A 21,928-nucleotide genomic window follows, 5' to 3' on the forward strand; every position below is an offset into this window, starting at 1 on the left:
AGGAACTGTCACACATGCAGATTTAAGGACAATGACTCACTCTTGGGAGAAAATGACAATCTAAAAGGAACAATAAATTTTTTAAATAATTTAGGAAGCTTTAGATGAGCCATCTCCTTAACTGTGAGACAGAGTGAAGGAGAGTTTCTCTATTTTGACTTTGCTTGAGTCTGTCAAAGGCATTTCTCCGTCACACTGCCTAAGCTTATCCTCAGGGTAGCAGTTAGTGCAAATGCTCTGTCCTGACGTCCCCAACACCACCCAGGATCTTTCCTCAAAATTTAGTTTTTGTCTCTGGCTTTCCATCTATCAAATCTCCAAATCCCAGTTTTCCCAGTGATTCTTGTGCAACAAGTTGTTTCTCATTCCTCTGATTGATTTCTGCACAAAGCGTTTTCAGAATTATTGTCATGGAAACTCTTCATGATTTCTCTTTAAAGCTTTTACATTCACCACAATGGTCCAGCAGGAAGCTGCTGGAAGTTCTTGGACTTGAAATTCATGGCCTAGACCCTCCAAGCTGAATATGTGCCATTGTCATCCCTTCTAAGACTGAGTCAGATAAGCTATTTTCTGTGACCTCTTGGGACAAAGCTGGACACTTCTACCTGCACTAATTCATTTTTGCATAGTACCTAAATACTCATCATTCGCTTATATATTCTATTTATTTGAACTTGTTGTTTTTATTACCATCATATTACTGAGCATGTAATCAGCGATCAATAACTCTTTTCTGCTAAAGTGACTAAGGAAAGGCTCATTATAGTAGAAGCAACATTTGAACCAGTACTTAAAGAATGAGTAATGTTCCCTAAATGGATCTGCGGAAGAAATTCTAGATGAAGGGAGCAATTTGTACAAATAGATAAAACAATGAAGAGTTTATAGGTGACTGGCAAGGCTTTCCAATTTCCACTTGGCGTTTGAGGCACAGGCAATTAGTTGTAGGATGTGAGCACTTGGCTCCCTCCCCCAGCTATATATAATCAGAAATTGAAGATTAGTCTTCTACTTGAATATACGTCTGTGTTGATCAGTCTTTTCTAGAAGAAAGTGCTTCCTCATCTCTCACTAGATCTCACCTCCTTGAGATAGCTCAAGGAAAGTAGTATGGTGAATAAAGCTGGAGATGTAATTAAAATAGCTAAGAGCTTACTCTCCTAGGTAATCTAATTTATATTGGTATTTCAGCATAAAAGTACATTCAAATGAAAGCATTATACTCTTGGGATTGATCTTGTAAGCTGTTTGAAAATATAAAGTGTGTTCTCATGTTAGTGTATGAGATGATGTGCTTGCCAGCAAGAAGTTTTAGAACTGTGAATGATACCAAAAATTTCAGATGCTCAGCCTTTTTTATGCTACTTGCAGTGTTAAGAAGCAGTTCTTCCATAAAATAAGGCTCTGGTTAAAGACCTCAAGGGTTGTCTAAAACTAAGCTGTATTTAGATTCTTTTGCCTATTAAACTTTGTTTTTACAAAACCTTCCTTGTTCTTTACCTAAATGAAGTAGAAATAGATTCATAAATTTTAACCTACTGCTTCCCCCTTTCCTTGGAAATAACCTCTGAAGGAAAAGTACTCCAAAAAGATGGTATCTTTTATTAGGTGACAACAAAGACAAGATAGTTGCCTACTTCTTAAAAAGATAAAGTGAGCCTTCCCTGCTCTTTTCTAAAATATATTGCATGGAAAACTGGAATGAACCCACGGCTTGATTGTTAAAATTGAATGCCTTCAGTGGAGCCAGTGTCTTCTCTCTGCTTGTCTTCTTACCAGTTGACCCAAAATAAAGATCCATGTTAGAATGAAACTGAAACAAGCTATGTGGTAGCTTGGTGTACAGATAGTGAATTAGCATTTCTGAGAGCGATGCTGTCATTGTAGAATATGGAATTCCTTGAGAAATATATCTTTAGAAGGTAAATATCTCCTTGGTCATTTTATACACGTGCTAAAATAAGCCATAGAATTAGAATCAGGACTCCTGGATTATAGCCCTGGCTCTGAGCAAGACATTCTAAACTCTTTGACCCTAGTTTCCATCTTCTATAAAGAGTAGCAGATTGTGTCTGAAGATCAATAAGAATCTTGTCATTTTTTTATATTTTAAATTTTATTGCTGCATTCACAATACCCTAGAATGAGCAGTGAGCTAAGCCAAGATCAGCATTACAGTTTGGTAGGTGATACCCTCCCTTTTGGCGCAAGGGGTTAACCACCGCACTATGAAGCAATCCGCAGCCTCTGCAGCACCAGTTCAATCCTTGGCCAGCCAGGGAGCAACCCACATGGCACAGTAGCCCTCTCCTGACTCACCTGCTGCTCCCCACAGCAGTGTATTTCGGTCAATCTGCCTGTTCTGTTCCCCACTCTGTCTCTGGTGAATCCTCTCACCTCCTGCATCTCTGGCCTGTACCCCAGCTCTTGTATGCATAAAATAAATAAATCTTAAAAAAAAAATTTGGTAGGTGATCAACAGCATTTATACTAGGATCCTTAAATCTGTCTATTCCTCTCTTACATGTCCTATCAACATACACTAGATTCTGTGGTACTGTTTTTGGACCGTGTGTGTATGTTTCCATCTGCTTGATGTTTCTGTGTATCTACCCTGATTGTGTTCACACTTCCTTCTTGGCCTGCTTCTTTTAATTTTCTCTCTGGATTCATGGTACAGAAATGTCATTCTCTTCCGTTTCTGACTAACCTCTTTGTAATGACTAAGTTTTTTGCCATGTACTATTGTCTGGCTGTTCCTGACCTGGCCTCTCCGTTCTGACTTGTATTTTTCTAGAACTACTGTGATCATTAACACTGTCATTTATTAAGAGTTTTCCATGTGCCTGCCACTTTACAAAGTGCTTTATTTATTTCATGTCATGTAACCCTTACAGCTGGCCAGTACACATAGATCACTGTTAGGGCCATTTTACAAATTAGAAAATGAAGGTTCTGAGAGGTGAAAAATCGCCCAATGTTAACATAGTGATAGATATGGAGTTGATATTTTGTCTGCCTCCAGAATTCACCCTGTTAAACAACAGGGTGTCTCCATGATGATGATACCAACAGTGTGTGGAGCACTTCTGGGTGCTGGGCAGTGCATGTGCCACCTTTGTCTTCCCATATTATAGTAGTAGAAACTGCTGTTGTACACGATCTGCTTTTAGGTTAATAAATATAAAGGGTCAGGGTTCACAGGATTTGGACACTCTTGAACATTCTTTCAATGTGTTTTTCCTTTTGCTCTCTTTAAAAAAATTGTTTTTTTAAGATTTTATTTTTATTTACTTATGCATATAAGAACTGGGGTACAGGCCAGAGGTGCAGGGGGGTGAGAAGATTCACCAGAGACACAGTGGAGAGCAGAACCGGCAGATCTGAAATACACTGCTGAGGGGTGCAGTGGGCAAGACAAGAGAGGTCTGCTGCGCCATGTGTGTTGCTCCCTGGCCTGGGATCAAACTCATGCTGCAGTGGCTGGCAATAGCTTGATAGCTCTGAGACTTTAGCCCCTGTGCCATGAGGGTGGCCCTCTTTTCTATTTTCATGGTCAACATCATAATTTTTTTCTGACTGCTACGAGTATTAACAACTGAATGTCAATTAAGTGTTCACTTTTTTTTCTTTTGGGTAAGTTAGCACTGTCATATTCTTTATTTGATATCATTGCTTTTTTTTTTCTCTATCAAAAGTAGATAATAGGGATAAAATAACGAGGGGAAAGGAGAAAAGGTACTAAGGAAAGACAAAGGGAAAGTCCACATGCTAGAAATCTCTGGAAAATCTAAGTCTGGAGAACAAAGATTTTAAACTAAAAACCCCATTTATTTGGTAGTTGTCATTTGTTGAAGGAATGCTTGATAAGCAAAACATAGAATTTGACCTCACCAACCTAAATTTTCTTGTCTGATAGTAGAGTATTAGTATATTTATCACAGTCCGTGGTTAGTTGCTGTGATTAAATGAAATAGCCAAGGTAAAAATCAAAATTGTTAGTGTAGTGTTCAAAATATTAGTTTGCTATTTTATCTTTAGGTAGTTAGTCAAATAATCCAGAGTGTGTGACTAATTACTGTGGTGTGACTTTTTTAGATTTAGAAAATTTCGAATGTCTGTAAGTAAAACCTTGTCAAACTGTACCCTTAATATTTATGTATTTGGCTGGATATAAATTAGTTATGTCTCATAAAAAAAGGAAACTCAGTATACAGACTGAACCTTCAGCTGCTGCATATGGTTAGCTGGTATTTCTCACTTATTATACCCTGCATGGAGAGCTACTGCCTGTAAGTTTGTATTCCTTAAGATTATGTTAGTTATTAAACTTTAGCAGAAAGAGAAATAATGTATAATGTCTTCTAAATATTTACTTTAAGTATCCTATTTTAGTAAGCAAATTTTCCAGAAATACTTATTTTTACTTTAAGAAAAGATATATTCAAAACTAAAATATTGTCCCTAATGTTATTAATTCCCAGTATATAGATTTCTTGTGGTGTACCCTTCTTTGGGTACACCACTCACAGGTAGGAACGCAGTTTAGATAGCAAGCAGTAAATGTCAGATTAGCCTGATATTTTTGAGGCAACCTTATATCAGAAACATACCTTTGAATGGACTTCTCCCTGTTAGTCTGCTATCATAACCCTGATGTTTTTGTGTCATTAAATTTAGATTCGTCTTCTGTAGGCTCTTGAGCAAACTCCATTACTCCTGTGGCTCTGTGGCTGGAGAGTTCTAACCAAGCCCAGTATCAGGAAAAGTAGGTGTGGACTTGTAGGGCTGTGCTGCTCAGCAGCTAGAATGTGGTTGGCAGTCTCCTCCCCTTCCTGCACTTCAGCTCTTCACTGTTGCACTCTGGAATGACAGGCATTCCTGCGTGAAGAGAGCCAGTGTGAGGACATATTTGTAAGAGTCACAAGTGCCCAGACCAGGGTAAACGAAGACAGAAACTCAGCAGATTAACTGGTCTCATGCCGTTTCTTGAAGCTTGGCGATGACACAAAGAGGACTGCCTATCCCCTCCTTATGTGGATTTATCTTTTGAGAAAAGTTTGCTTTAGTCCGGGATAGTTTGTTGTCGTGAGGCACCATATAATATAATCATGGGGCAAGCTGACGTCTCCAGACCGGTAAATCCAGATGCATTTGGTGAGTAATAGAAGGCAGAGAATCAGAATCTTGACAGAAACAAGGCAAGCCTACAGGTGAAGTTGAATGTTTTATAGGAATTCAAATGTGAGGATTTTGATGTTTATAGCTCTGGGATGTTTATAACTTTGTAAAGAGTAAATGAAAACACGTTTTTTCATTCAGTTATATTAATTTTGTACTCATAGTTTTGTTTACTTAATCCCTTTGGGGTTTTTAAATGTAATACTGCTAAGAAATCATCTGTTATTTTCTTAGCCTTATAAAAGATATGTGCTACAAAGAATAAGGAACCCTTATTTAGAATTCAGTAGTGATTTACTTATATTTTCTAGAATTTGGGCATTTCATATATGTGATGTAGAACTAGAAGGCTTTTATAAACAGGACCATTTTTAAGAATTGACTTAATTTTTTAGACACAGTTATACATTTTCCAAATAAGTCTGAGGCTTTTTCCATTGTGCTGTGTTTCCATTTCTCATTAAACAACACTTCGGTATAAACATTTCTGAAGGCAGTACTTCACATTTGAAGTGTTATTGAAAGATAGCTAGAAACCAAGCTGATATTATAAGATGAAGCTCAGAGTTTCAAAACTTGTAAGTGAAATGGAAGTCCATTGTCACTAAAGACTCATTTTCCCAGCCATATGGGGACATCAAAGTTGTAACAAATAGTTTTAAGTGGATGTCCATTAAAGGGTTGCTAAATATAAGCAAAAAGGAAGAAAGCCTGTGAATCATTTCTTGACACTGTGCTATTTTTTAAAAACTACACTTTCTCTTTGATTTATGAACTACAAAAAAACATGTTTAGTCCTAGACTGCTTTTTTTCCCCCCAGAAAAGAAAAATGTTGGTGACTTTTAAAAAATAGAAAACTGTGTGGAGACACAGGTAATACTCCCAAATGTGTCTCATGACTTAATGTAATTTTGTTTCTAAAGGCATGTTTTCTCCTTACAACTTGCCAATTGAAATTCCTGTGAAGTAATTTTTATGTTTTACTGTAATGGAAATACATGGATCACATAGTGAAATCATTCAGCAATAGATTTTTAGTACTGAAGCCAGGATTTGACTCACTTTTCCTTGCATACCAGGACTGGGTTCATGTCAACTCAGTAGCTCACTTTTTTCTAAAGATGTTTCATAAGTAGAATGTTTCATAAGTACAAGAAGTTACATAGAAAAAAAAAATTTCAATCTCTGGGGTTTCTGTACAGCTTAAGAAATAAAATTAACAGCAGATACATATCCCACCCCATTTCTCAATGCGTGATTCCCTTATATTGACATTTTGTTCCTTGTTCCCACTGGTAATGACTCTCCTGAATCTGATAAATTCACATTTAGAACACTAAATTCTCCTGTGATTTCCACTCCAAGGTTTAGTTCTTTGTTAACAGATACTATAAGGAACTGGATTATGTTAGGTTCTTATCTATGAGATGGAAAAGCACAAAGTGAGTAAGCAGGTACAACTTACTGATGGGTGGTAGTCTTATAGAGAATGCTCATCTAGCATATACTATACAAAAATTTCTTCTGAGTAAAATTTGATATTATTATGCTCCTATAAAAATGAGACTCTATTTTTCTGCCTAACAGTAGCCTAGTAAAAGACCTGTGGTGAAGTAGAAATCACTGCAGTACCTAACTATTTTTTATTCTCTGGATTTAATTTTTGGATTTTATTTTCAATTACCTAAATCATTTTTAGATGACTATAAGCTATTTTAATGGACAGACCTCATTATTTTATTTATAATTCAGAATGTATTCTGTTTGCACAAGTCAGGGCCAAGTCATGAAGGCTAACATTGACAACTTTGAGGACTATACCATTGCCTTAAAGATTTTTGCCAAACAACAATTTCCTAATGGAATTTGAAAAGCATTTCAGTGGAAAGTCTTACCAGATTCTTTGGAAGGATAAATGTACCGAGTATATTAAAACCCAAATCATTTGTTTACAGCTCAGATTTATGATACAAGAATTAGCTTTGAACTTTAAAATTGAGGGTGCTAGGTTTGGCAAGCCAAGTGTTGTAAAATAAGTGACTGAATATATTTAAATTGATTTCTTGTTATTTTCAAGGTACTGATTGTAGTAGTGGACCCTGTATAAAATAACTCATGTCTGTGCCCTTAGGAAGTTTACTTCCTAGTTGAGAATTTAAAATATTAAAAGAAGAAATCCAAAGTTTATAAATTAAAACATCTCCCTTTCTTTAAATTAGTTGACTCCTTGACTTATGACCAGGGGCTATTAACCAATAGTCTGCTTTCAAATAAATAACCTTTGTATGAAGACTCATTCAGTTCTTTTTTTTTTTTTTTAAACTTACAATTTCTTTTTTGAAATTTTTATTTATTTTTATTTTTTTAAGATTTATTTATTTATTTATACAAGCACTGGGTACAGTCAGAAGTGCAGGAGCGTGAGAGAATTCACCAGAGCCAGAGCGGGGAGCAGAGCAGGCAGAAGGACCGAAATACACTGCTGAGGGGAGCAGCGGGCGGCAGGAGAGGTCCGCGCGCCATGTGGGACCCTCCTCCGGTGGCCGGGGAGCAGCCGGGGATCGAACCGGCGCGGCAGAGGCCGCGGGCAGCTTCGCAACCCAGCGCTCAACCGCTGCGCCACCGGGGAGGCCCCTCATTCAGTTCTTGAGAAGTCAGTTTCCAACTAAAGTTTTTTATCATAGGCTCTTTCTCACAACTGATGAACTATTTGAATACAGACTAGAAATTTATGCTGTGCTATCTGTCCAGTCAAGGAAATAAGGGGTTATCCTCAGCAGGTTCACATACAAAAAAAATTATCCTTGAATGAAATATGTCCATAGGAAAAGCTTAGATACTTAACCATATAAAATGTTTAAATGAATCTTCCTAGTTTTTAATCAACATTAGACATTGTTTCTATGTTCACTAGAGTTCTTTAATATGTATCATATTAAAACAACCAGCTAATTAGCACATGTCCTTAAATTAAGCACAAGACCAAAGAATTTTAAGAAGCTCTACCCAATCATTTAGTCTGGCACTTTGCTTCTCTCTGCCTTCCACTCCTCCATGCTAGCTTTTTTTTTTTTTTTCCCTTCATATACATTTCATTTATTAGCCTTTTTTTCCCATTTTTCTTTTGCATAGGAATATGTTGCTTTTAAAGATAATGTCTTGGGCCTCCCCGGTGGCGCAGTGGTTGAGCGCTGGGTTGCGAAGCTGCCCGCGGCCTCTGCGGCGCCGGTTCGATCCCCGGCTGCTCCCCGGCCACCGGAGGAGGGTTCCACATGGCGCGCAGACTCTCCTGCCGCCCGCTGCTCCCCTCAGCAGTGTACTTCGCTCCTTCTGCTGCTCTGTTCTCCGCTCTGGCTCTGGTGAATTCTCTCACCCTCCCGCGCTTCTGACTGTACCCAGTGCATGTATAAACAAAAACAAACAAATAAAAAAAAGAAAGAAAGAAAACATGCCTCTATATAAAAAAATATATATATATAAAAAAAAATAAAGATAATGTCTTGTAATGTTTCTCTTCCCTACATTCCTTTTTCATCACCATTTGACTCACTTTATTCTGAAAGTTGTATTTATTGGTTCTCATGCTTATGATAATGGAAATAGGGAAAGATGATAAAAAATATATTGTCATGGCCTCCCTGGTCACACAAGGGGTCAAGTCTCAGCACTATGAAGCTATCCGCAGCCAATGCAGCAGGATTTCGATCCCCAGCCAGGGAGGTGACCCACATGGCACAGCCGACCTCTCCTGGCTTGCCCGCTGCAGTATATTTCAGTAGATCTACCTGTTCTGCTCCCCATTTTGTCTCTGGTGAATCCTCTCATCCCCTGCACCTCTGGCCTGGACCCCAGCTTTGTATGCTTAAATAAATTTTTTTAAAAACCTTTAAAGGGCCTCCCCGGTGGCGCAGCGGTTGAGCGCTGGGTTGCGAAGCTGCCCGTGACCTCTGCGACGCCGGTTCGATCCCCGGCTGCTCCCAGGCCACCAGAGGAGGGTCCCACATGGCGCGCAGACCTCTCCTGCCGCCCGCTGCTCCCCTCAGCAGTGTACTTCGGTCCTTCTGCCTGCTCTGCTCCCCACTCTGGCTCTGGTGAATTCTCTCACCCTCCCGCACTTCTGACTGTACCCAGTGCATGTATAAACCAACCAAATAAATAAATAAAAATGCCTCTTTAAAAAAAAAAATAATAAAAAATAAAAACCTTTAAAAATATGTATTGTCACTGAAAGGCAAAATGGTAAGGAGGTTGCTGAATTAATAAAGTTTTGTGTAGCTATCAGGCAATATTAACAGGAATAAATGATAGGTCATTTAAAAATAAACAATTTTATAGGACTTTGAAGAAAAACACTTAGCATTATTTGGTCATCAGAATTATCAGGGACATTTCTTATATAGGCTGATCAATAAATGCTTTCTTCTGAGAAACTAGGCATATTCTAGGCATGTAATCCAGAAATCAGGAGGAAGTGACAATATAGGCATCTTTCCTGAACTTAAAGGAATTTCTCTTGTCATCAAATATAGAACACCAACTAAAAATGATGGTTCCTTCTTTCCACTTGGAGTTAAACTTGGGAAAGTTACAGTTTTTCCCATGAGAGAGTGTTATATTTTGGCACCTCACTATGAAAACTTACTCTCAAGTTGGAATTTTTGTTGAAAAGCCTTGCACATCCAGCTGCCAAGGTCCAGCAGCATTGCTTCTAAATGCCCTCACAGTGAGAAGACTGTCTTTTCCCAGAGCTGGAATCTCAGACTTCACTGTACTTGCAAATTCAGAGAGAAGCCTTCTCGCTATCTTCTTGCATGCTTTCACAAATTCTTACTACTTCCCAAAGGTAAGAACTATGCAGTATACTTCCAAGGGAAGTTACAGACCTGCTCTCGACAAAGCCTGCTTTGTTCATTAGTAGCAGGTTTTGCTTTCTGTGATTTTGTTGTAGTTTTCTAAAACAGTTCTTTAAATCCAATAATACTCTTTTAGATGGCGAAACTGGGGCCTCCCTGGTGGCCTAGGGTTAAGTCTCAGTGCTATCATTGCTGCAGCCTGAGTTCAGTCCTGGCTGGGGAGGTAACTTACATGGTGCAGCAGACCTCTCCTATCTCGCCCACTGCTTCCCTCAGCAGTGTATTTCAGTAGATTGCTGCCTATTCTCCCCACTCATCTGGTGAATCCTCTCACCCTCTGCACCTCTGGCCTATACCCCAGTTCTTCTATGCATAAATAAATACATCTTTAAAAAAAAATAGAATGCGGGCCTCCCCAGTGGCGCAGCCATTGAGCGCCGGGTTGCAAAGTTGCCCGCAGCCTCTGCAGCGCTGGTTCAATCCCTGGCTGCTCCCTGGCCACCACCGGAGGAGGGTCCCACATGGCGCGCAGACCTCTCCTGCCTCGCCCACTGCTCCCCTCAGCAGTGTACTTCGGTCCTTCTGCCTGCTCTGCTCCCCGCTCTGGCTCTGGTGAATTCTCTCACCCTCCCGCGCTTCTGACTGTACCCAGTGCTTGTATAAATAAATAAATAAATAAAAATCTTTAATAAAAAAAATAGAATGCAAAAATTAGTAACTATAATAGCACAAATACCATAAATGAATGTTCTCCACTTATAAGGTTATGATCCTGTCAAAATGCTGTACAAAACAAGATTTGTTTTAAGCGAGATGGGAATAAAATAATTTGAATCATTAAATTATAAAGATAATTGGTCACAGTACGTGTAAGTCAAATAATGCTGTACACCTTAAATTTAAAAATGTAATTGGCGGGCCTCCCCAGTGGCGCAGCGGTTGAGCGTTGGGTTGCGAAGCTGCCCGCGGCCTCTGCGGCGCTGGTTCGATCCCTGGCTGCTCCCCGGCCACCGGAGGAGGGTCCCACATGGCGCGCAGACCTCTCCTGCCGCCCGCTGCTACCCTCAGCAGTGTATTTCGGTCCCTCTGCCTGCTCTGCTCCCCGCTCTGGCTCCGGTGAATTCTCTCACCCTCCCGCGCTTCTGACTGTACCCAGTGCATGTATAAACAAAACAAACAAATAAATAAATAAAAACATGCCTCTATTAAAAAAAAAAAATCTTGAAAAAAAAATGTAATTGGCATCTTTTGATAATGGCATGTGTATCTTGTTACACAAAACTTTAGGCTGAGCGCTGGTGGCACAGCAGGTTGAGCGCAGCGCTGCAAAACTGTCTGCAGCCTCTGCAGCGCGGGTTCGATTCCCCGGCTGGCCAAGGAGAGGCCCACATGGCGCAGCAGACCTCTCCTGCCTTGCCTGTTCTGCTCCATACTCTGTCTCGGGTGAATCCTTTCAACCTCCCACGCCTCTGGCCTGTACCCCAGTTCTTGTATAAAAAAATAAATCTTAAACAAAAAAAAAAAAAGACTTGGGGAAAAAAAAAAGAGCTTTTTTTAAAAAAAAAAAACTTTAGATTTTTAAATGTAACTGCTTACATGTAACTGCTTACATGAAAGTTTGGTGGATTAAATAGGAAAACTTATAATTTTGACACTACTTAATCTGAAGGGAAGAAGGTAGTAAAAAGACTATGTTAAAAACTAAGTTTTCTGTGGACCGCAATTGTCTATACCTTGCCTTCTGACATGGATGATTAAGAATTTGTAAATGGGATTCTAAAATGAACACTATCTTTGACCTAAGATATTGTTTAACACTGTTATCCCTACTTCTACCAGGTATTAAAAGTATGATATATATCTACAACAAATCATTAAATGGATACACTATTTTTTTTAAATAATAAATTTTATTTTTATATTCCCCATACAATTGCAACCTCTCCATTCTGACCCCAGTCCCTCCCCTCCCGCCCCCCACCCCCCAAAAAGTGTCTCTAGTTCATAGTTTTTTGTTCATTTTGATTTTCACTTTCTTATAGTTACTCATTTTCCTGGTCCCTTATTTAAGTTTTCTAGATTCCTGCTATGAGTGAGACCATTTGGTATTTTTCTTTTTCTTTTTCGCTTATTTCGCTGAGCATGATCCCTTCCAGCGCCATCCATGTTGCTGCAAATTGCATGTGTTTATCTTTTTTGAATGCTGAGTAATATTCCATGGTATATATGTACCACATCTTCTTGATCCAGTCATCTATTTTTGGGCATTTGGGCTGTTTCCAAAGCTTAGCTATTGTAAACAGTGCTGCTATAAACATAGGGGTGCAGGTGTTCTTTGGAATTGATGTTTCTGTGTCCTTTGGGTAAATACCTAGGAGTGGAATTGCTGGATCATATGGAAGCTCTATGTTTAGTAGGTCCCGAAATCTCCACACAGCTCTCCATAGTGGTTGGACCAGTTTGCACTCCCACCAACAGTGCAGAAGAGTTCCTTTTTCTCCACACCCTCGCCAACATTTGTTGTTGCTAGTTTTTTTAATATGTGCCATTCTCACTGGTGTAAGATGGTATCTCATGGTAGTTTTGATTTGCATTTCCCTGATTACAAGTGATGTTGAACATTTTTTCATATGCCTGTTGGCCATTTGCATTTCCTCTTCAGAGAAGTTTCTTTTTAGCTCTTCTGCCCATTTTTTGACTGGATTATTTTCTTTGTTTTTGTTGAGTCTCATCAGCTCTTTGCAGATTTTTGTGATCAGTCCTTTATCATTAGTGTTGGGTGCAAAAATGTTCTCCCAGTTGGTGGGGTTTCTCTTTGTTTTTGTTATTGTCTCTTTTGCTGTGCAGAAGCTCTTTAATTTGATGTAGTCCCAGCTGTTTATCTTTGCCTTCACTATCACTGCTTTGGGTGATGTGTCTGTAAAGACGTCTTTGATGTGCAAATCACGTAGTGTTTCGCCTATATTTCCTTCTATATATTTTATGGTTTCAGGTCTTATATCTAGTTCTTTAATCCATTTTGAGTTGATTTTTGTGTATGGTGTGAGGTAGTGGTCAAGCTTCATTCTTTTGCATGTAGCAACCCAGTTTTCCCAGCACCATTTATTGAACAAACTTTCTTTGCTCCAATGCATAGTCTTTGCTCCTTTGTCAAAGATTAGTTGACCATAAATCTGTGGGTTTATTTCTGGATTTTCGATTCAATTCCATTGGTCTGTATGTCTGTTCTTGTTCCAATACCATGCAGTTTTTTTTTTTTAATATTTATTTATTTATACAAGCACTAGTTACAGTCAGAAGCGCAGGAGGGTGAGAGAATTCACCAGAGCCAGAGCAGGGAACAGAACAGGCAGAGTGACGAAGTACACTGCTGAGGGGAGCAGCGGGCGGCAGGAGAGGTCTGCAAGCCATGTGGGACCCTCGCCAGTGACCGGGGATCGAACTGGCGCTGCAGAGGCTGTGGGCAGCTTCGCAGCCCAGTGCTCAACCGCTGCACCACCGGGGAGGCCCCAATACCATGCAGTTTTGATGATTATGGCTTTGTAGTATAGTTTGAAGTCTGGGCGTGTGATGCCTCCATTCCCTTCTTTCTTTTTCAGGAGAGCTTTGGCAATTCGGGGTTTTTTGTGATTCCATATGAATTTCATCAATAATTGTTCTATTTCTTTGAAGAATGACATTGAAATTTTGATTGGAATAGCATTGAATCTGTAGATTGCTTTTGGTAGGATGGCCATTTTAATAATGTTTATTCTTCCAATCCATGAGCAGGGGATGTCTTTCCATTTCTTTGTGTCTTCTTCTATTTCTTTTAACAGTGGATATACTGTTTAAAGATCAAAAGTGCTAAATGATTTTTTAGGGTTTTTTTTTTTTAAGATTTATTTATTTGTTTATTTATTTATTTATACAAGCACTGGGTACAGTCAGAAGCGCGGGAGGGCGAGAGAATTCACCAGAGTCAGAGCGGGGAGCAGAGCAGGCAGACTGAGGAAGTACACTGCTGAGGGGAACAGTAGGCGGCAGGAGAGGTCTGCACGCCATGTGGGACCCTCACCCGGTGGCCTGGGATCGAACCGGCGCTGCACTGGCTGCGGGCAGCTTCACAGCCCAGCGCTCAACCCCTGCACCACTGGGGAGGCCTGCTAAATGATTTTTTAAATAGTACATAACATTTATTTTAAAATCACCCCAGAAATTCATTTGGAACAATTAAGCTTGAATTTAAAAACATGAATGAAAAGTTGACCAGGAAAAATCTGGAGGTTGAAGAAAGAAAGCACTAGAGCGCTGCATAATACATATAGAACAACAGGCCACTGAAATGTGAGGGGCTATGGCCTGAATGAGGGAGTAAGTGTTTAAATATGGGGGCAAGGCTTTAGGGTACTACTTAAACCAGGTACTCCAAACTATAATTTGGTTAGTTATCTTCCTCTCCCAACCTCCACCTCTTCCAAAACTACCAAGACCTCCAACTCTGACATACTTTCCTAGTTGCCAGGAGTGGCGTGACTCAAAAGAGTGTTTTCTTCACAACACACAATCATGAAACTGTAGTCTGCATGCTGCACTCTGTATTCTGGGAAGGTGCCTTGTTTGGGCACTAATGGAAGATAGAATGGCACTTAATTTAAGGCCAGCTTAGATTCCATCAGTTGTTTAAACAGAATAAGATACCCAAATGTGACTCTTAGCCTGTATTTCTTGTCAAATTGGAAATGGGACCAAAATAATGATAGAATCAGTTATTGAGAATGACTTGATAGATGTGCAAATTTTTAATGAACATTTTCAAACTCAACCCTCTCTGCTCTTTATGTTTGAATGTAGAACGAATTTGGGATGTAATTATATCATTGATACCCAGATACACTTTTTCAATATAATTTATTCATCTCTCAGTTTCACTTTTTATTGGTCTTCTAAATGATGCATTTGAATTTTCTTTCTGTCAGACAAAAAATTTTTTTTTTTAAAGATTTATTTATTTATACAAGCACTGGGTACAGTCAGAAGTGTGGGAGGGTGAGAGGATTCACCAGAGCCAGAGCAGGGAGCAGAGCAGGCAGACTGAAGTACACTGTTGAGGGGAGCAGAGGGCGCAGCAGGAGAGGTCTGTGCGCCGTGTGGGACCCTCGCCCAGCGGCCAGGGATTGAACTGGTGCTGCAGAGGCTGCGGGCAGCTTTGCAGCCCAGCGCTCAACCGCTGCGCCACCAGGGGAGGCCCAGACAAAAATTCTTAACAAGAAACTTTAATGAGTATCAGTTTGACTTTTGTGATTTCCCTCTGGCATTGTCAACATAATAGATTTTGGGGGAAAGGGAGATGATTTATCTTTTATCCCTTTTCATTAGAAATAATTAACCTGCTTTCTCTTTCTTCTTTTTCTGCTGTTTTCCATCCATGAGAACACTTCCTTGATTCAGAATTTGTTTCTTTCAGTTGGCACCTTAGTTTGTGGGAAGAACTTTATCAGCACTTTAATAATTAATAGTGGGTGTTGTACTTGAATAATAGCTAAAAGGTGAGTTTCCAGAGCACTCCTAGACTACTCCCACCAGACATACTTAAAAGTTTGACTTTGGAATCCTATCTCTTGTCTTTATATCTTATCAACAGCGTGAAGAATCTGTCTGGACTTGAAGCAAGATCTGAAGAAGTAATAGTGCAAATCAGTCAATGAAAAAAAACTTCCAAGTAAAGGATGTGATTTATGAATAAAAGAGACCAGTAATCTGATGTAAAAATAATATAATGAACTAAATTTAAAATTTGATTGTTATATCCAATTTAAGTACAAAGTAATAACTTCTAATAGAAGTGAACAAAGGATTAATAAAACAATATTGAAATTAGAAGTAATTATAACTGAGTGGCAAATTAGATTTTTAGGAGGCCCTAATAAGACATTGAACTTTAGAATTTGTACCCTTTATAGATTTTTGGTATTGAGCCTTATTTGAGATGAATACCAAACTGTTAAAGCAAATTATATAAAGTCAGAGGCTAATATCAATCATCTAGGTTGTGGTAAGAATTAAATCATATAATGTGCCACTTTTTTAAATTATATTCTATAAGCCTTTGCTAGTGAATGAAGCCAGATGTTAGAAGAGCTTGTAAGATTTAAACTTAATCTTTATTTTGAAGGCAGCATTGTCAAGAGGATCACAGATTTTGATGTCAAGACTTACTTTTGAATCCCAACTATATCACTTATGCTATTGACAAATTCTCAAAGAATAAAACATACAGGGGCCTCCCTGGTGGCATAAGGGGTTAAGACACAGCCTCTGAAACTATCCTCAGCCACTGTAGCACAAGTTCGATCCCCAGCCAGGGAGCTACCCACATGGCTCAGCAGACCTCTCCTGACTCACCCGCTGCTCCCCCCAGCAGTGTATTTCACTAGATCTGTCTGTTCTGCTCCCCTCTCTATCTCTGGTGAATCCTCTTACCTACCACACCTCTGGCCTGTACCCCAGTTCTTATATGCATAAATAAATAAATCTTTAAAAAAAGAATAAAACATACAAAGAAAAGCAATTCAATATGGGAGAAGGAAAAGTCAATGAAATGACATTTATAAAGTGCTGAAATTAAATAAAACTGTTTAACTCCCAACTGAAATGCTAACCCTAGTGAAAATCTTCAAAGTGATGAAGGCAGCTCTCCTCCCTGCCTGTGTCTATGCAAGCATCCTTTTCTTTCCTTCTTTTATAATAAACCTGCCCTTTTGGATATAAAAAAAAATGATGAAATGAAATTATCTGGATGGAAGTACAACATTGTGGAAAGAAATGAAGAGTACTTGCAAAAGCAAATATGTAGGAAATATAAAAGAATATTGTTTATTAAATAACAATATTTTCTGTGGTTTATTGTTATATATGTAGAAGTAAAAATGATAGTAAATCAAAGAGTAACTGAAATTAAAACATTGTAAGATTCTTGTATTTTCAGGAAGTAGTAAAAGTACTAGCTTACATGGGCTATAATAAAGATACATAGAACAAATGAGACAAATAGAAAATAAATAGTAAAATGTCATCAGAGGAAAAAAAAAAACTGCTGCTTTTCTTGCTTTTTGTGTCTAGAGACTGTATTCAGTAACATTCTTTACATAAAGAAAGAGGAGGGGCGGCCTCCCTCGTGGCACAAGAGGTTAAGTCTCAGCACTATAAAGCTAATGGCAGCCATCCCTGGCAAGGCAGCTAACCCACATGGGTGCAGCAGACCTCTCCTGTCTCGCCTGCTGTTTCCCTTAGCAGCATATTTCAGTAGATCTGCCTGTTCTGCTCCCCACTCTGTCTCTGGTAAAACCTCTCACCTCTCCACACTTCTGGCCTACACCCCAGTTCTTGTATGCATAAATAAATTTTTTAAAAATCTTTTAAAAAGAAAAAAGAATGCATCCACAGTCATTGCTTTGGTTGCTCCAATAATTACAATTATGTGAATCTGACCTTTATCATTGACTTCCTTTGATTCACATCTATCAACTAAAAAAAATAATAATGCTTTTTTGTGTGTTTTCTTATTTAAAAATATCTGTTTTAAAAAACTTTTCGTGGATGTATTAATACCCTTGTATCCCTACCCAAAGTGTTAACCTTTGACACGAAATTGTTTGTAATAAACAGGCTAACTTATTACATGAGATAAAACAGTATGTGGTCCTTGATGTATTTCTATAAAGGTTCCACTTTAATGCCAGGGTGGTTCCACATGACTCTTTTTTTCTTCTCCTCTAGACTTCTTCAGCGAACCCTGGGACAGTAGGTGGAGTGCAAAACTGTATTGTGTTGCCTTCCTGCTTTTTTGTTGTTGTTGTTGCCTTCCTGCTTTTTTTTTTTTTTTTTTTTTTTTTTTGTTATTCTTGGCCCAGTTTTGGCTGCACCTTTCTCTACCACTAAAGCTAACTAACTAGATCTGCATGTGTGGTCATTATGAGGGACTCATGACCTTTCACTTCAATCCCTGCACATTTATCATGTCAGTTATGTTTCTTTTAAATCCTTAAAATCAGGACTGTCCCTAAAGCAATATTATGATAGGCAAAGTAGAATCTTACCTCTACTTTCCAAAAAATTTTACCTCCATTTTAAAGCACTCTGTAATGTTTCTGCCCATCCTAGTTCCCTCCCAGTTCTCAAGAACTACCTAGGCTTTTATTTGTGAATGTGGAAAATAATATGACAAGCAGATATTAGTAATGTGTGAATACTTAATGTGTTATCTCCTCCCTGAACTATTTATGCCCTTAAGAGGAGAGCAGGGAGAGGGCAGTGTTTAACAGAGAAGAATGGTTTGTTCACTGCTGATGGGATTCCCTGCTTCAGTGGTACAGGAGATTGTAGTGTTAGATGGGAAAGACCTCCCCTCATACCAACAGGATGAGAGTGGCCAACAGCAATGGGCTACACTGGAGCAAGAACTCATGCGTATAGGGAAGACATCCACATTTGTGTGTGCACCTTTAAGAAATTTTGAACTGGTTATGATCATCTCATTGTATTTTTGTACTAAAATGATGTCAGCTTGATTTGATTTCTTTTCCTCCTTAGTAATTAATTTATCTGTCATGGATTTTGATGTTTGGTGTCTCTGTGATGTCAAGGAGTCTGACTGTCTGCATGATTGTTTATTATTGCCCTGATCCTTTCCAACTGCTACAGGAAGAGAAGGGAAGGGACATTTTCAAGATTATGCTGAAATAATAAATTGGCTGTTCTCTTTCCTCTCCCTCTCACCATGCAACAGAAGAAGCAGGCCAGCCCATTGCAGACCCAGGCATGGTCATGGACAGTGTGGAAGCAGGAGAGACAACGCCTCCCATCAAAAGGAAGAGCAAGTTCTCAGGCTTTGGCAAGATCTTCAAGCCCTGGAAGTGGCGGAAGAAAAAAAGTAGCGATAAATTCAAAGAGACATCAGAAGGTAAGATTTAAGATTTGATTAAGAGTTCTGAGTTAGATAGAGCTTCCATATGATCCAGCAATTCCACTCCTAGGTATTTACCCAAAGGACACAGAAACATCCATTCCAAAGAGCACCTGCACCCCTTTGTTTATAGCAGCACTGTTTACAATAGCTAAGCTTTGGAAACAACCCAAATGCCCAAAAACAGATGACTGGATCAAGAAGATGTGGTACATATACACCATGGAAGATTACTCAGCATTCAAAAAAGATAAACACATGCAGTTTGCAGCAACATGGATGGAGCTGGAAGGGATCATGCTCAGTGAAATAAGCCAAGAAAAAAAAAAAGAAAAATACCGGATGGTCTCACTCATAGCAGGAATCTAGAAAACTTAAACAAGGGACCAGGAAAATGAATAACTATAAGAAAGTGAAAATCAAAATCAACAAAAAACTATGAACCAGAGACACTCTATGGGGGGTGAGGGGCGGGGAGGGGAGGGATTGGGGTCAAAATAAGGGGGTTGCAATTGTATAGGGAATATAAAAATAAAATTTATTTTAAAAAAAAGCTTTTGGGGGGCCCTTAAAAAAAAGAGTTCTGAGTTAGGGAGCCCTCCCTGGTGGTGCAGGGGGTTAAGATGCAACCCGTGAAGCTGTCCACAGCCTCTGCAGCACAAATTTGATCCCCAGCCAGCCAGGGAGCAACCCACATGGTGCAGCAGACCTCTCCTGACTTGCCTGGTGCTCCCCTTAGCAATGTACTTCAGTCAACCTGCCAGTTCTGTTCCCCACTCTGTCTCTGGTGAATCCTCTCACCCCCCATGCCTCTGGTCTGTATACCCGCTCTTGTATGCATAAATAAATTAATCTCCTTTTTTCAATAAATAAATAAATTTTTAAAAAAAGAGTTCTGAGTTAGAGTTCCCATTTAGAAGTACCCAGCTTTTCCTTTCTCTTCCCAAGCTTCTATAACCCCTTATTTGAAGAGGGAGTTGAATCTTTTAGAATTAAAAAACCAAATGATCACCCTCTAAATCTTATTTACTATAGCCTCATTACCAGGTTGGTATTTTGATCGGATTAAAGTTTATCTATTGAGTGGTAAATGTAGTTCCTGAACTGTGATAAATCTAAATACCTTGTTATTGAAATTTTAACTGAAAAAGAAAAAGCTAATGGGGCCTCCCCGGTGGCACAGCGGTTGAACGCTGGACTGCAAAGCTGCCCGTAGCTTCTGCAGCGCCGCCTCAATACCCAGCCACCGGGTGAGGGTCCCACATGGTGCACAGACCTCTCCTGCTGCCTGCTGCTCCCCGCAGCAGTGTATTTCGTCAGTCTGTCTGTTCTGCTCCCTGCTCTGGCTCTGGTGAATTCTCTCACCCTCCCGCACTTCTGACTGTACCCAGTGCTTGTATAAATAAATAAATAAATCTTTAAAAAAAAAAAAAGGAAAAGCTAAAATTAAGGATAATTCCTTTTGGAAATACTTTTCCAATAGCATAGGATATGAAGGAAATAAAGTTTTTTTATTTGAAAGTTTTCCTGTTCTTTTTTTTTTTTTTTTTTAAATAGAGGCATGTTTATTTATTTGTTTGTTTGTTTGTTTGTTCTGTTTACACATGCACTGGGTACAGTCAGAAGCACGGGAGGGTGAGAGAATTCACCAGAGCGGGGAGCAGAGCAGGCAGAAGGACCGAAGGACACTGCTGAGGGGAGCAGCGGGTGGCAGGAGAGGTCTGCGCGCCATGTGGGACCCTCCTCTGGTGGCCAGGGAGCAGTGGGGATCGAACCGGCGCTGCAGAGGCTGCGGGCAGCTTCGCAACCCAGCGCTCAACCGCTGTGCCACCGGGGAGGCCCAGTTTTCCTGTTCTTAATAGAGAATTGAGCCACTTTATTCTCTTACTTGTAGGGTTATAGTACTTAAAGTTGAACTTTAACTGCCACATTTCTGAGTTCTGTTTTCTAATTTAATACTAGTTTTAGAGAGAAAAATATCTATGCGAAAACCGAGAGAAGAGCTGGTTAAGAGAGGGGTTCTGTTGGAAGACTCTGAGCAGGGTGAGTTTTCAAATTACTGCTGTTGCCTATCTCTGTGTACTTGGCCTTTGTTTCTGACTAAATGTTTGAATTTTTTCCCTTTCCTTTGTTATTGCTTCTGTTGGAACTTTAAGGGAAAAAAAACAGCAACACTGTTCACACATCTAGAATATATTTTAAAACCAACTTCTATATATAAATATATATTTTTTTATTTTTTACATATTTTTTATACTTATATGTATAAAAAAGAAAAATACAACTCAGTAGAAAAGTCTACAAAAGCTTTAAACAAACACTTCACTCAGAATACATGAAAATGCCCAACAAATAAATAAAAAGGTTTTGTGGGGTTTTTTACTGCGTTGGTAATTAAGGAATTCAAATTAAAACCAAAATTAAATGTGTACTAAAAAACCCAAAATAAATCTACCAAAAACAAGAGTATGAAATAGATACAATTCATAAACAGCTGTTGATGAAAGTGTTACGGGGAAATAACCACCTTGGAAAATAGTTGAGCCGAATTTATGAAGCTGGAGATGTGTAAAACTTGTGTGCTAGTATATCCAGTCCTGGATAGATACCCAACAAAAAGACGAATACATGTGAATCAAGAGACATGTATAAAATGCTCATAGTAGGTATTTATTAATAATAGAAATAAATAAATGAAAATAGTATATGACATTGAAAGCAAACTACATCTACATGTTACAGTAATATAAAGAAAATAAGTACTATTGAACAATTGAATTCAGTTGTGAAAGAGTATGTATTATATCATTTCTATGAATTTAAGGAACAAACAGGTAATATTAAACTAGTGTTTGGAGATGCATACTTAAATGGTTAGACTATAATTTATTTTAAAAAGGGGGATTTTACCACAAGAGTTAGGAAGGAGAGTGATTGTTTTATGAG

General features: G+C 39.0%; 1 protein-coding gene across 3 annotated transcripts in view; it reads left to right on the plus strand.

Moving 5' to 3' along the window:
* Nucleotides 1–5,099: 5,099 nt before the first annotated feature.
* The window catches only part of PHACTR4 (phosphatase and actin regulator 4), a gene marked incomplete at both ends in the record, with an annotated part of 35,197 nt that continues 18,368 nt past the window's right edge, over nt 5,100–21,928 (plus strand). The window contains 4 exons of one of the 3 annotated variants that reach the window (XM_084243566.1): nt 5,115–5,160; nt 17,797–17,820; nt 18,806–18,979; nt 20,945–21,025. In XM_084243566.1, coding sequence (XP_084099692.1) covers nt 5,115–5,160; nt 17,797–17,820; nt 18,806–18,979; nt 20,945–21,025 — 325 coding nt within the window. Of the gene's footprint in view, nt 5,161–17,796; nt 17,821–18,805; nt 18,980–20,944; nt 21,026–21,928 lie in introns of those variants that run through there. The other 2 variants (XM_084243567.1, XM_084243568.1) reach the window with 2 other exon arrangements.

This window comes from Talpa europaea (genome assembly GCF_964194135.1).
Source record: "Talpa europaea genome assembly, chromosome: 9".
NCBI classification, from domain to species: Eukaryota; Metazoa; Chordata; class Mammalia; order Eulipotyphla; family Talpidae; genus Talpa; species Talpa europaea.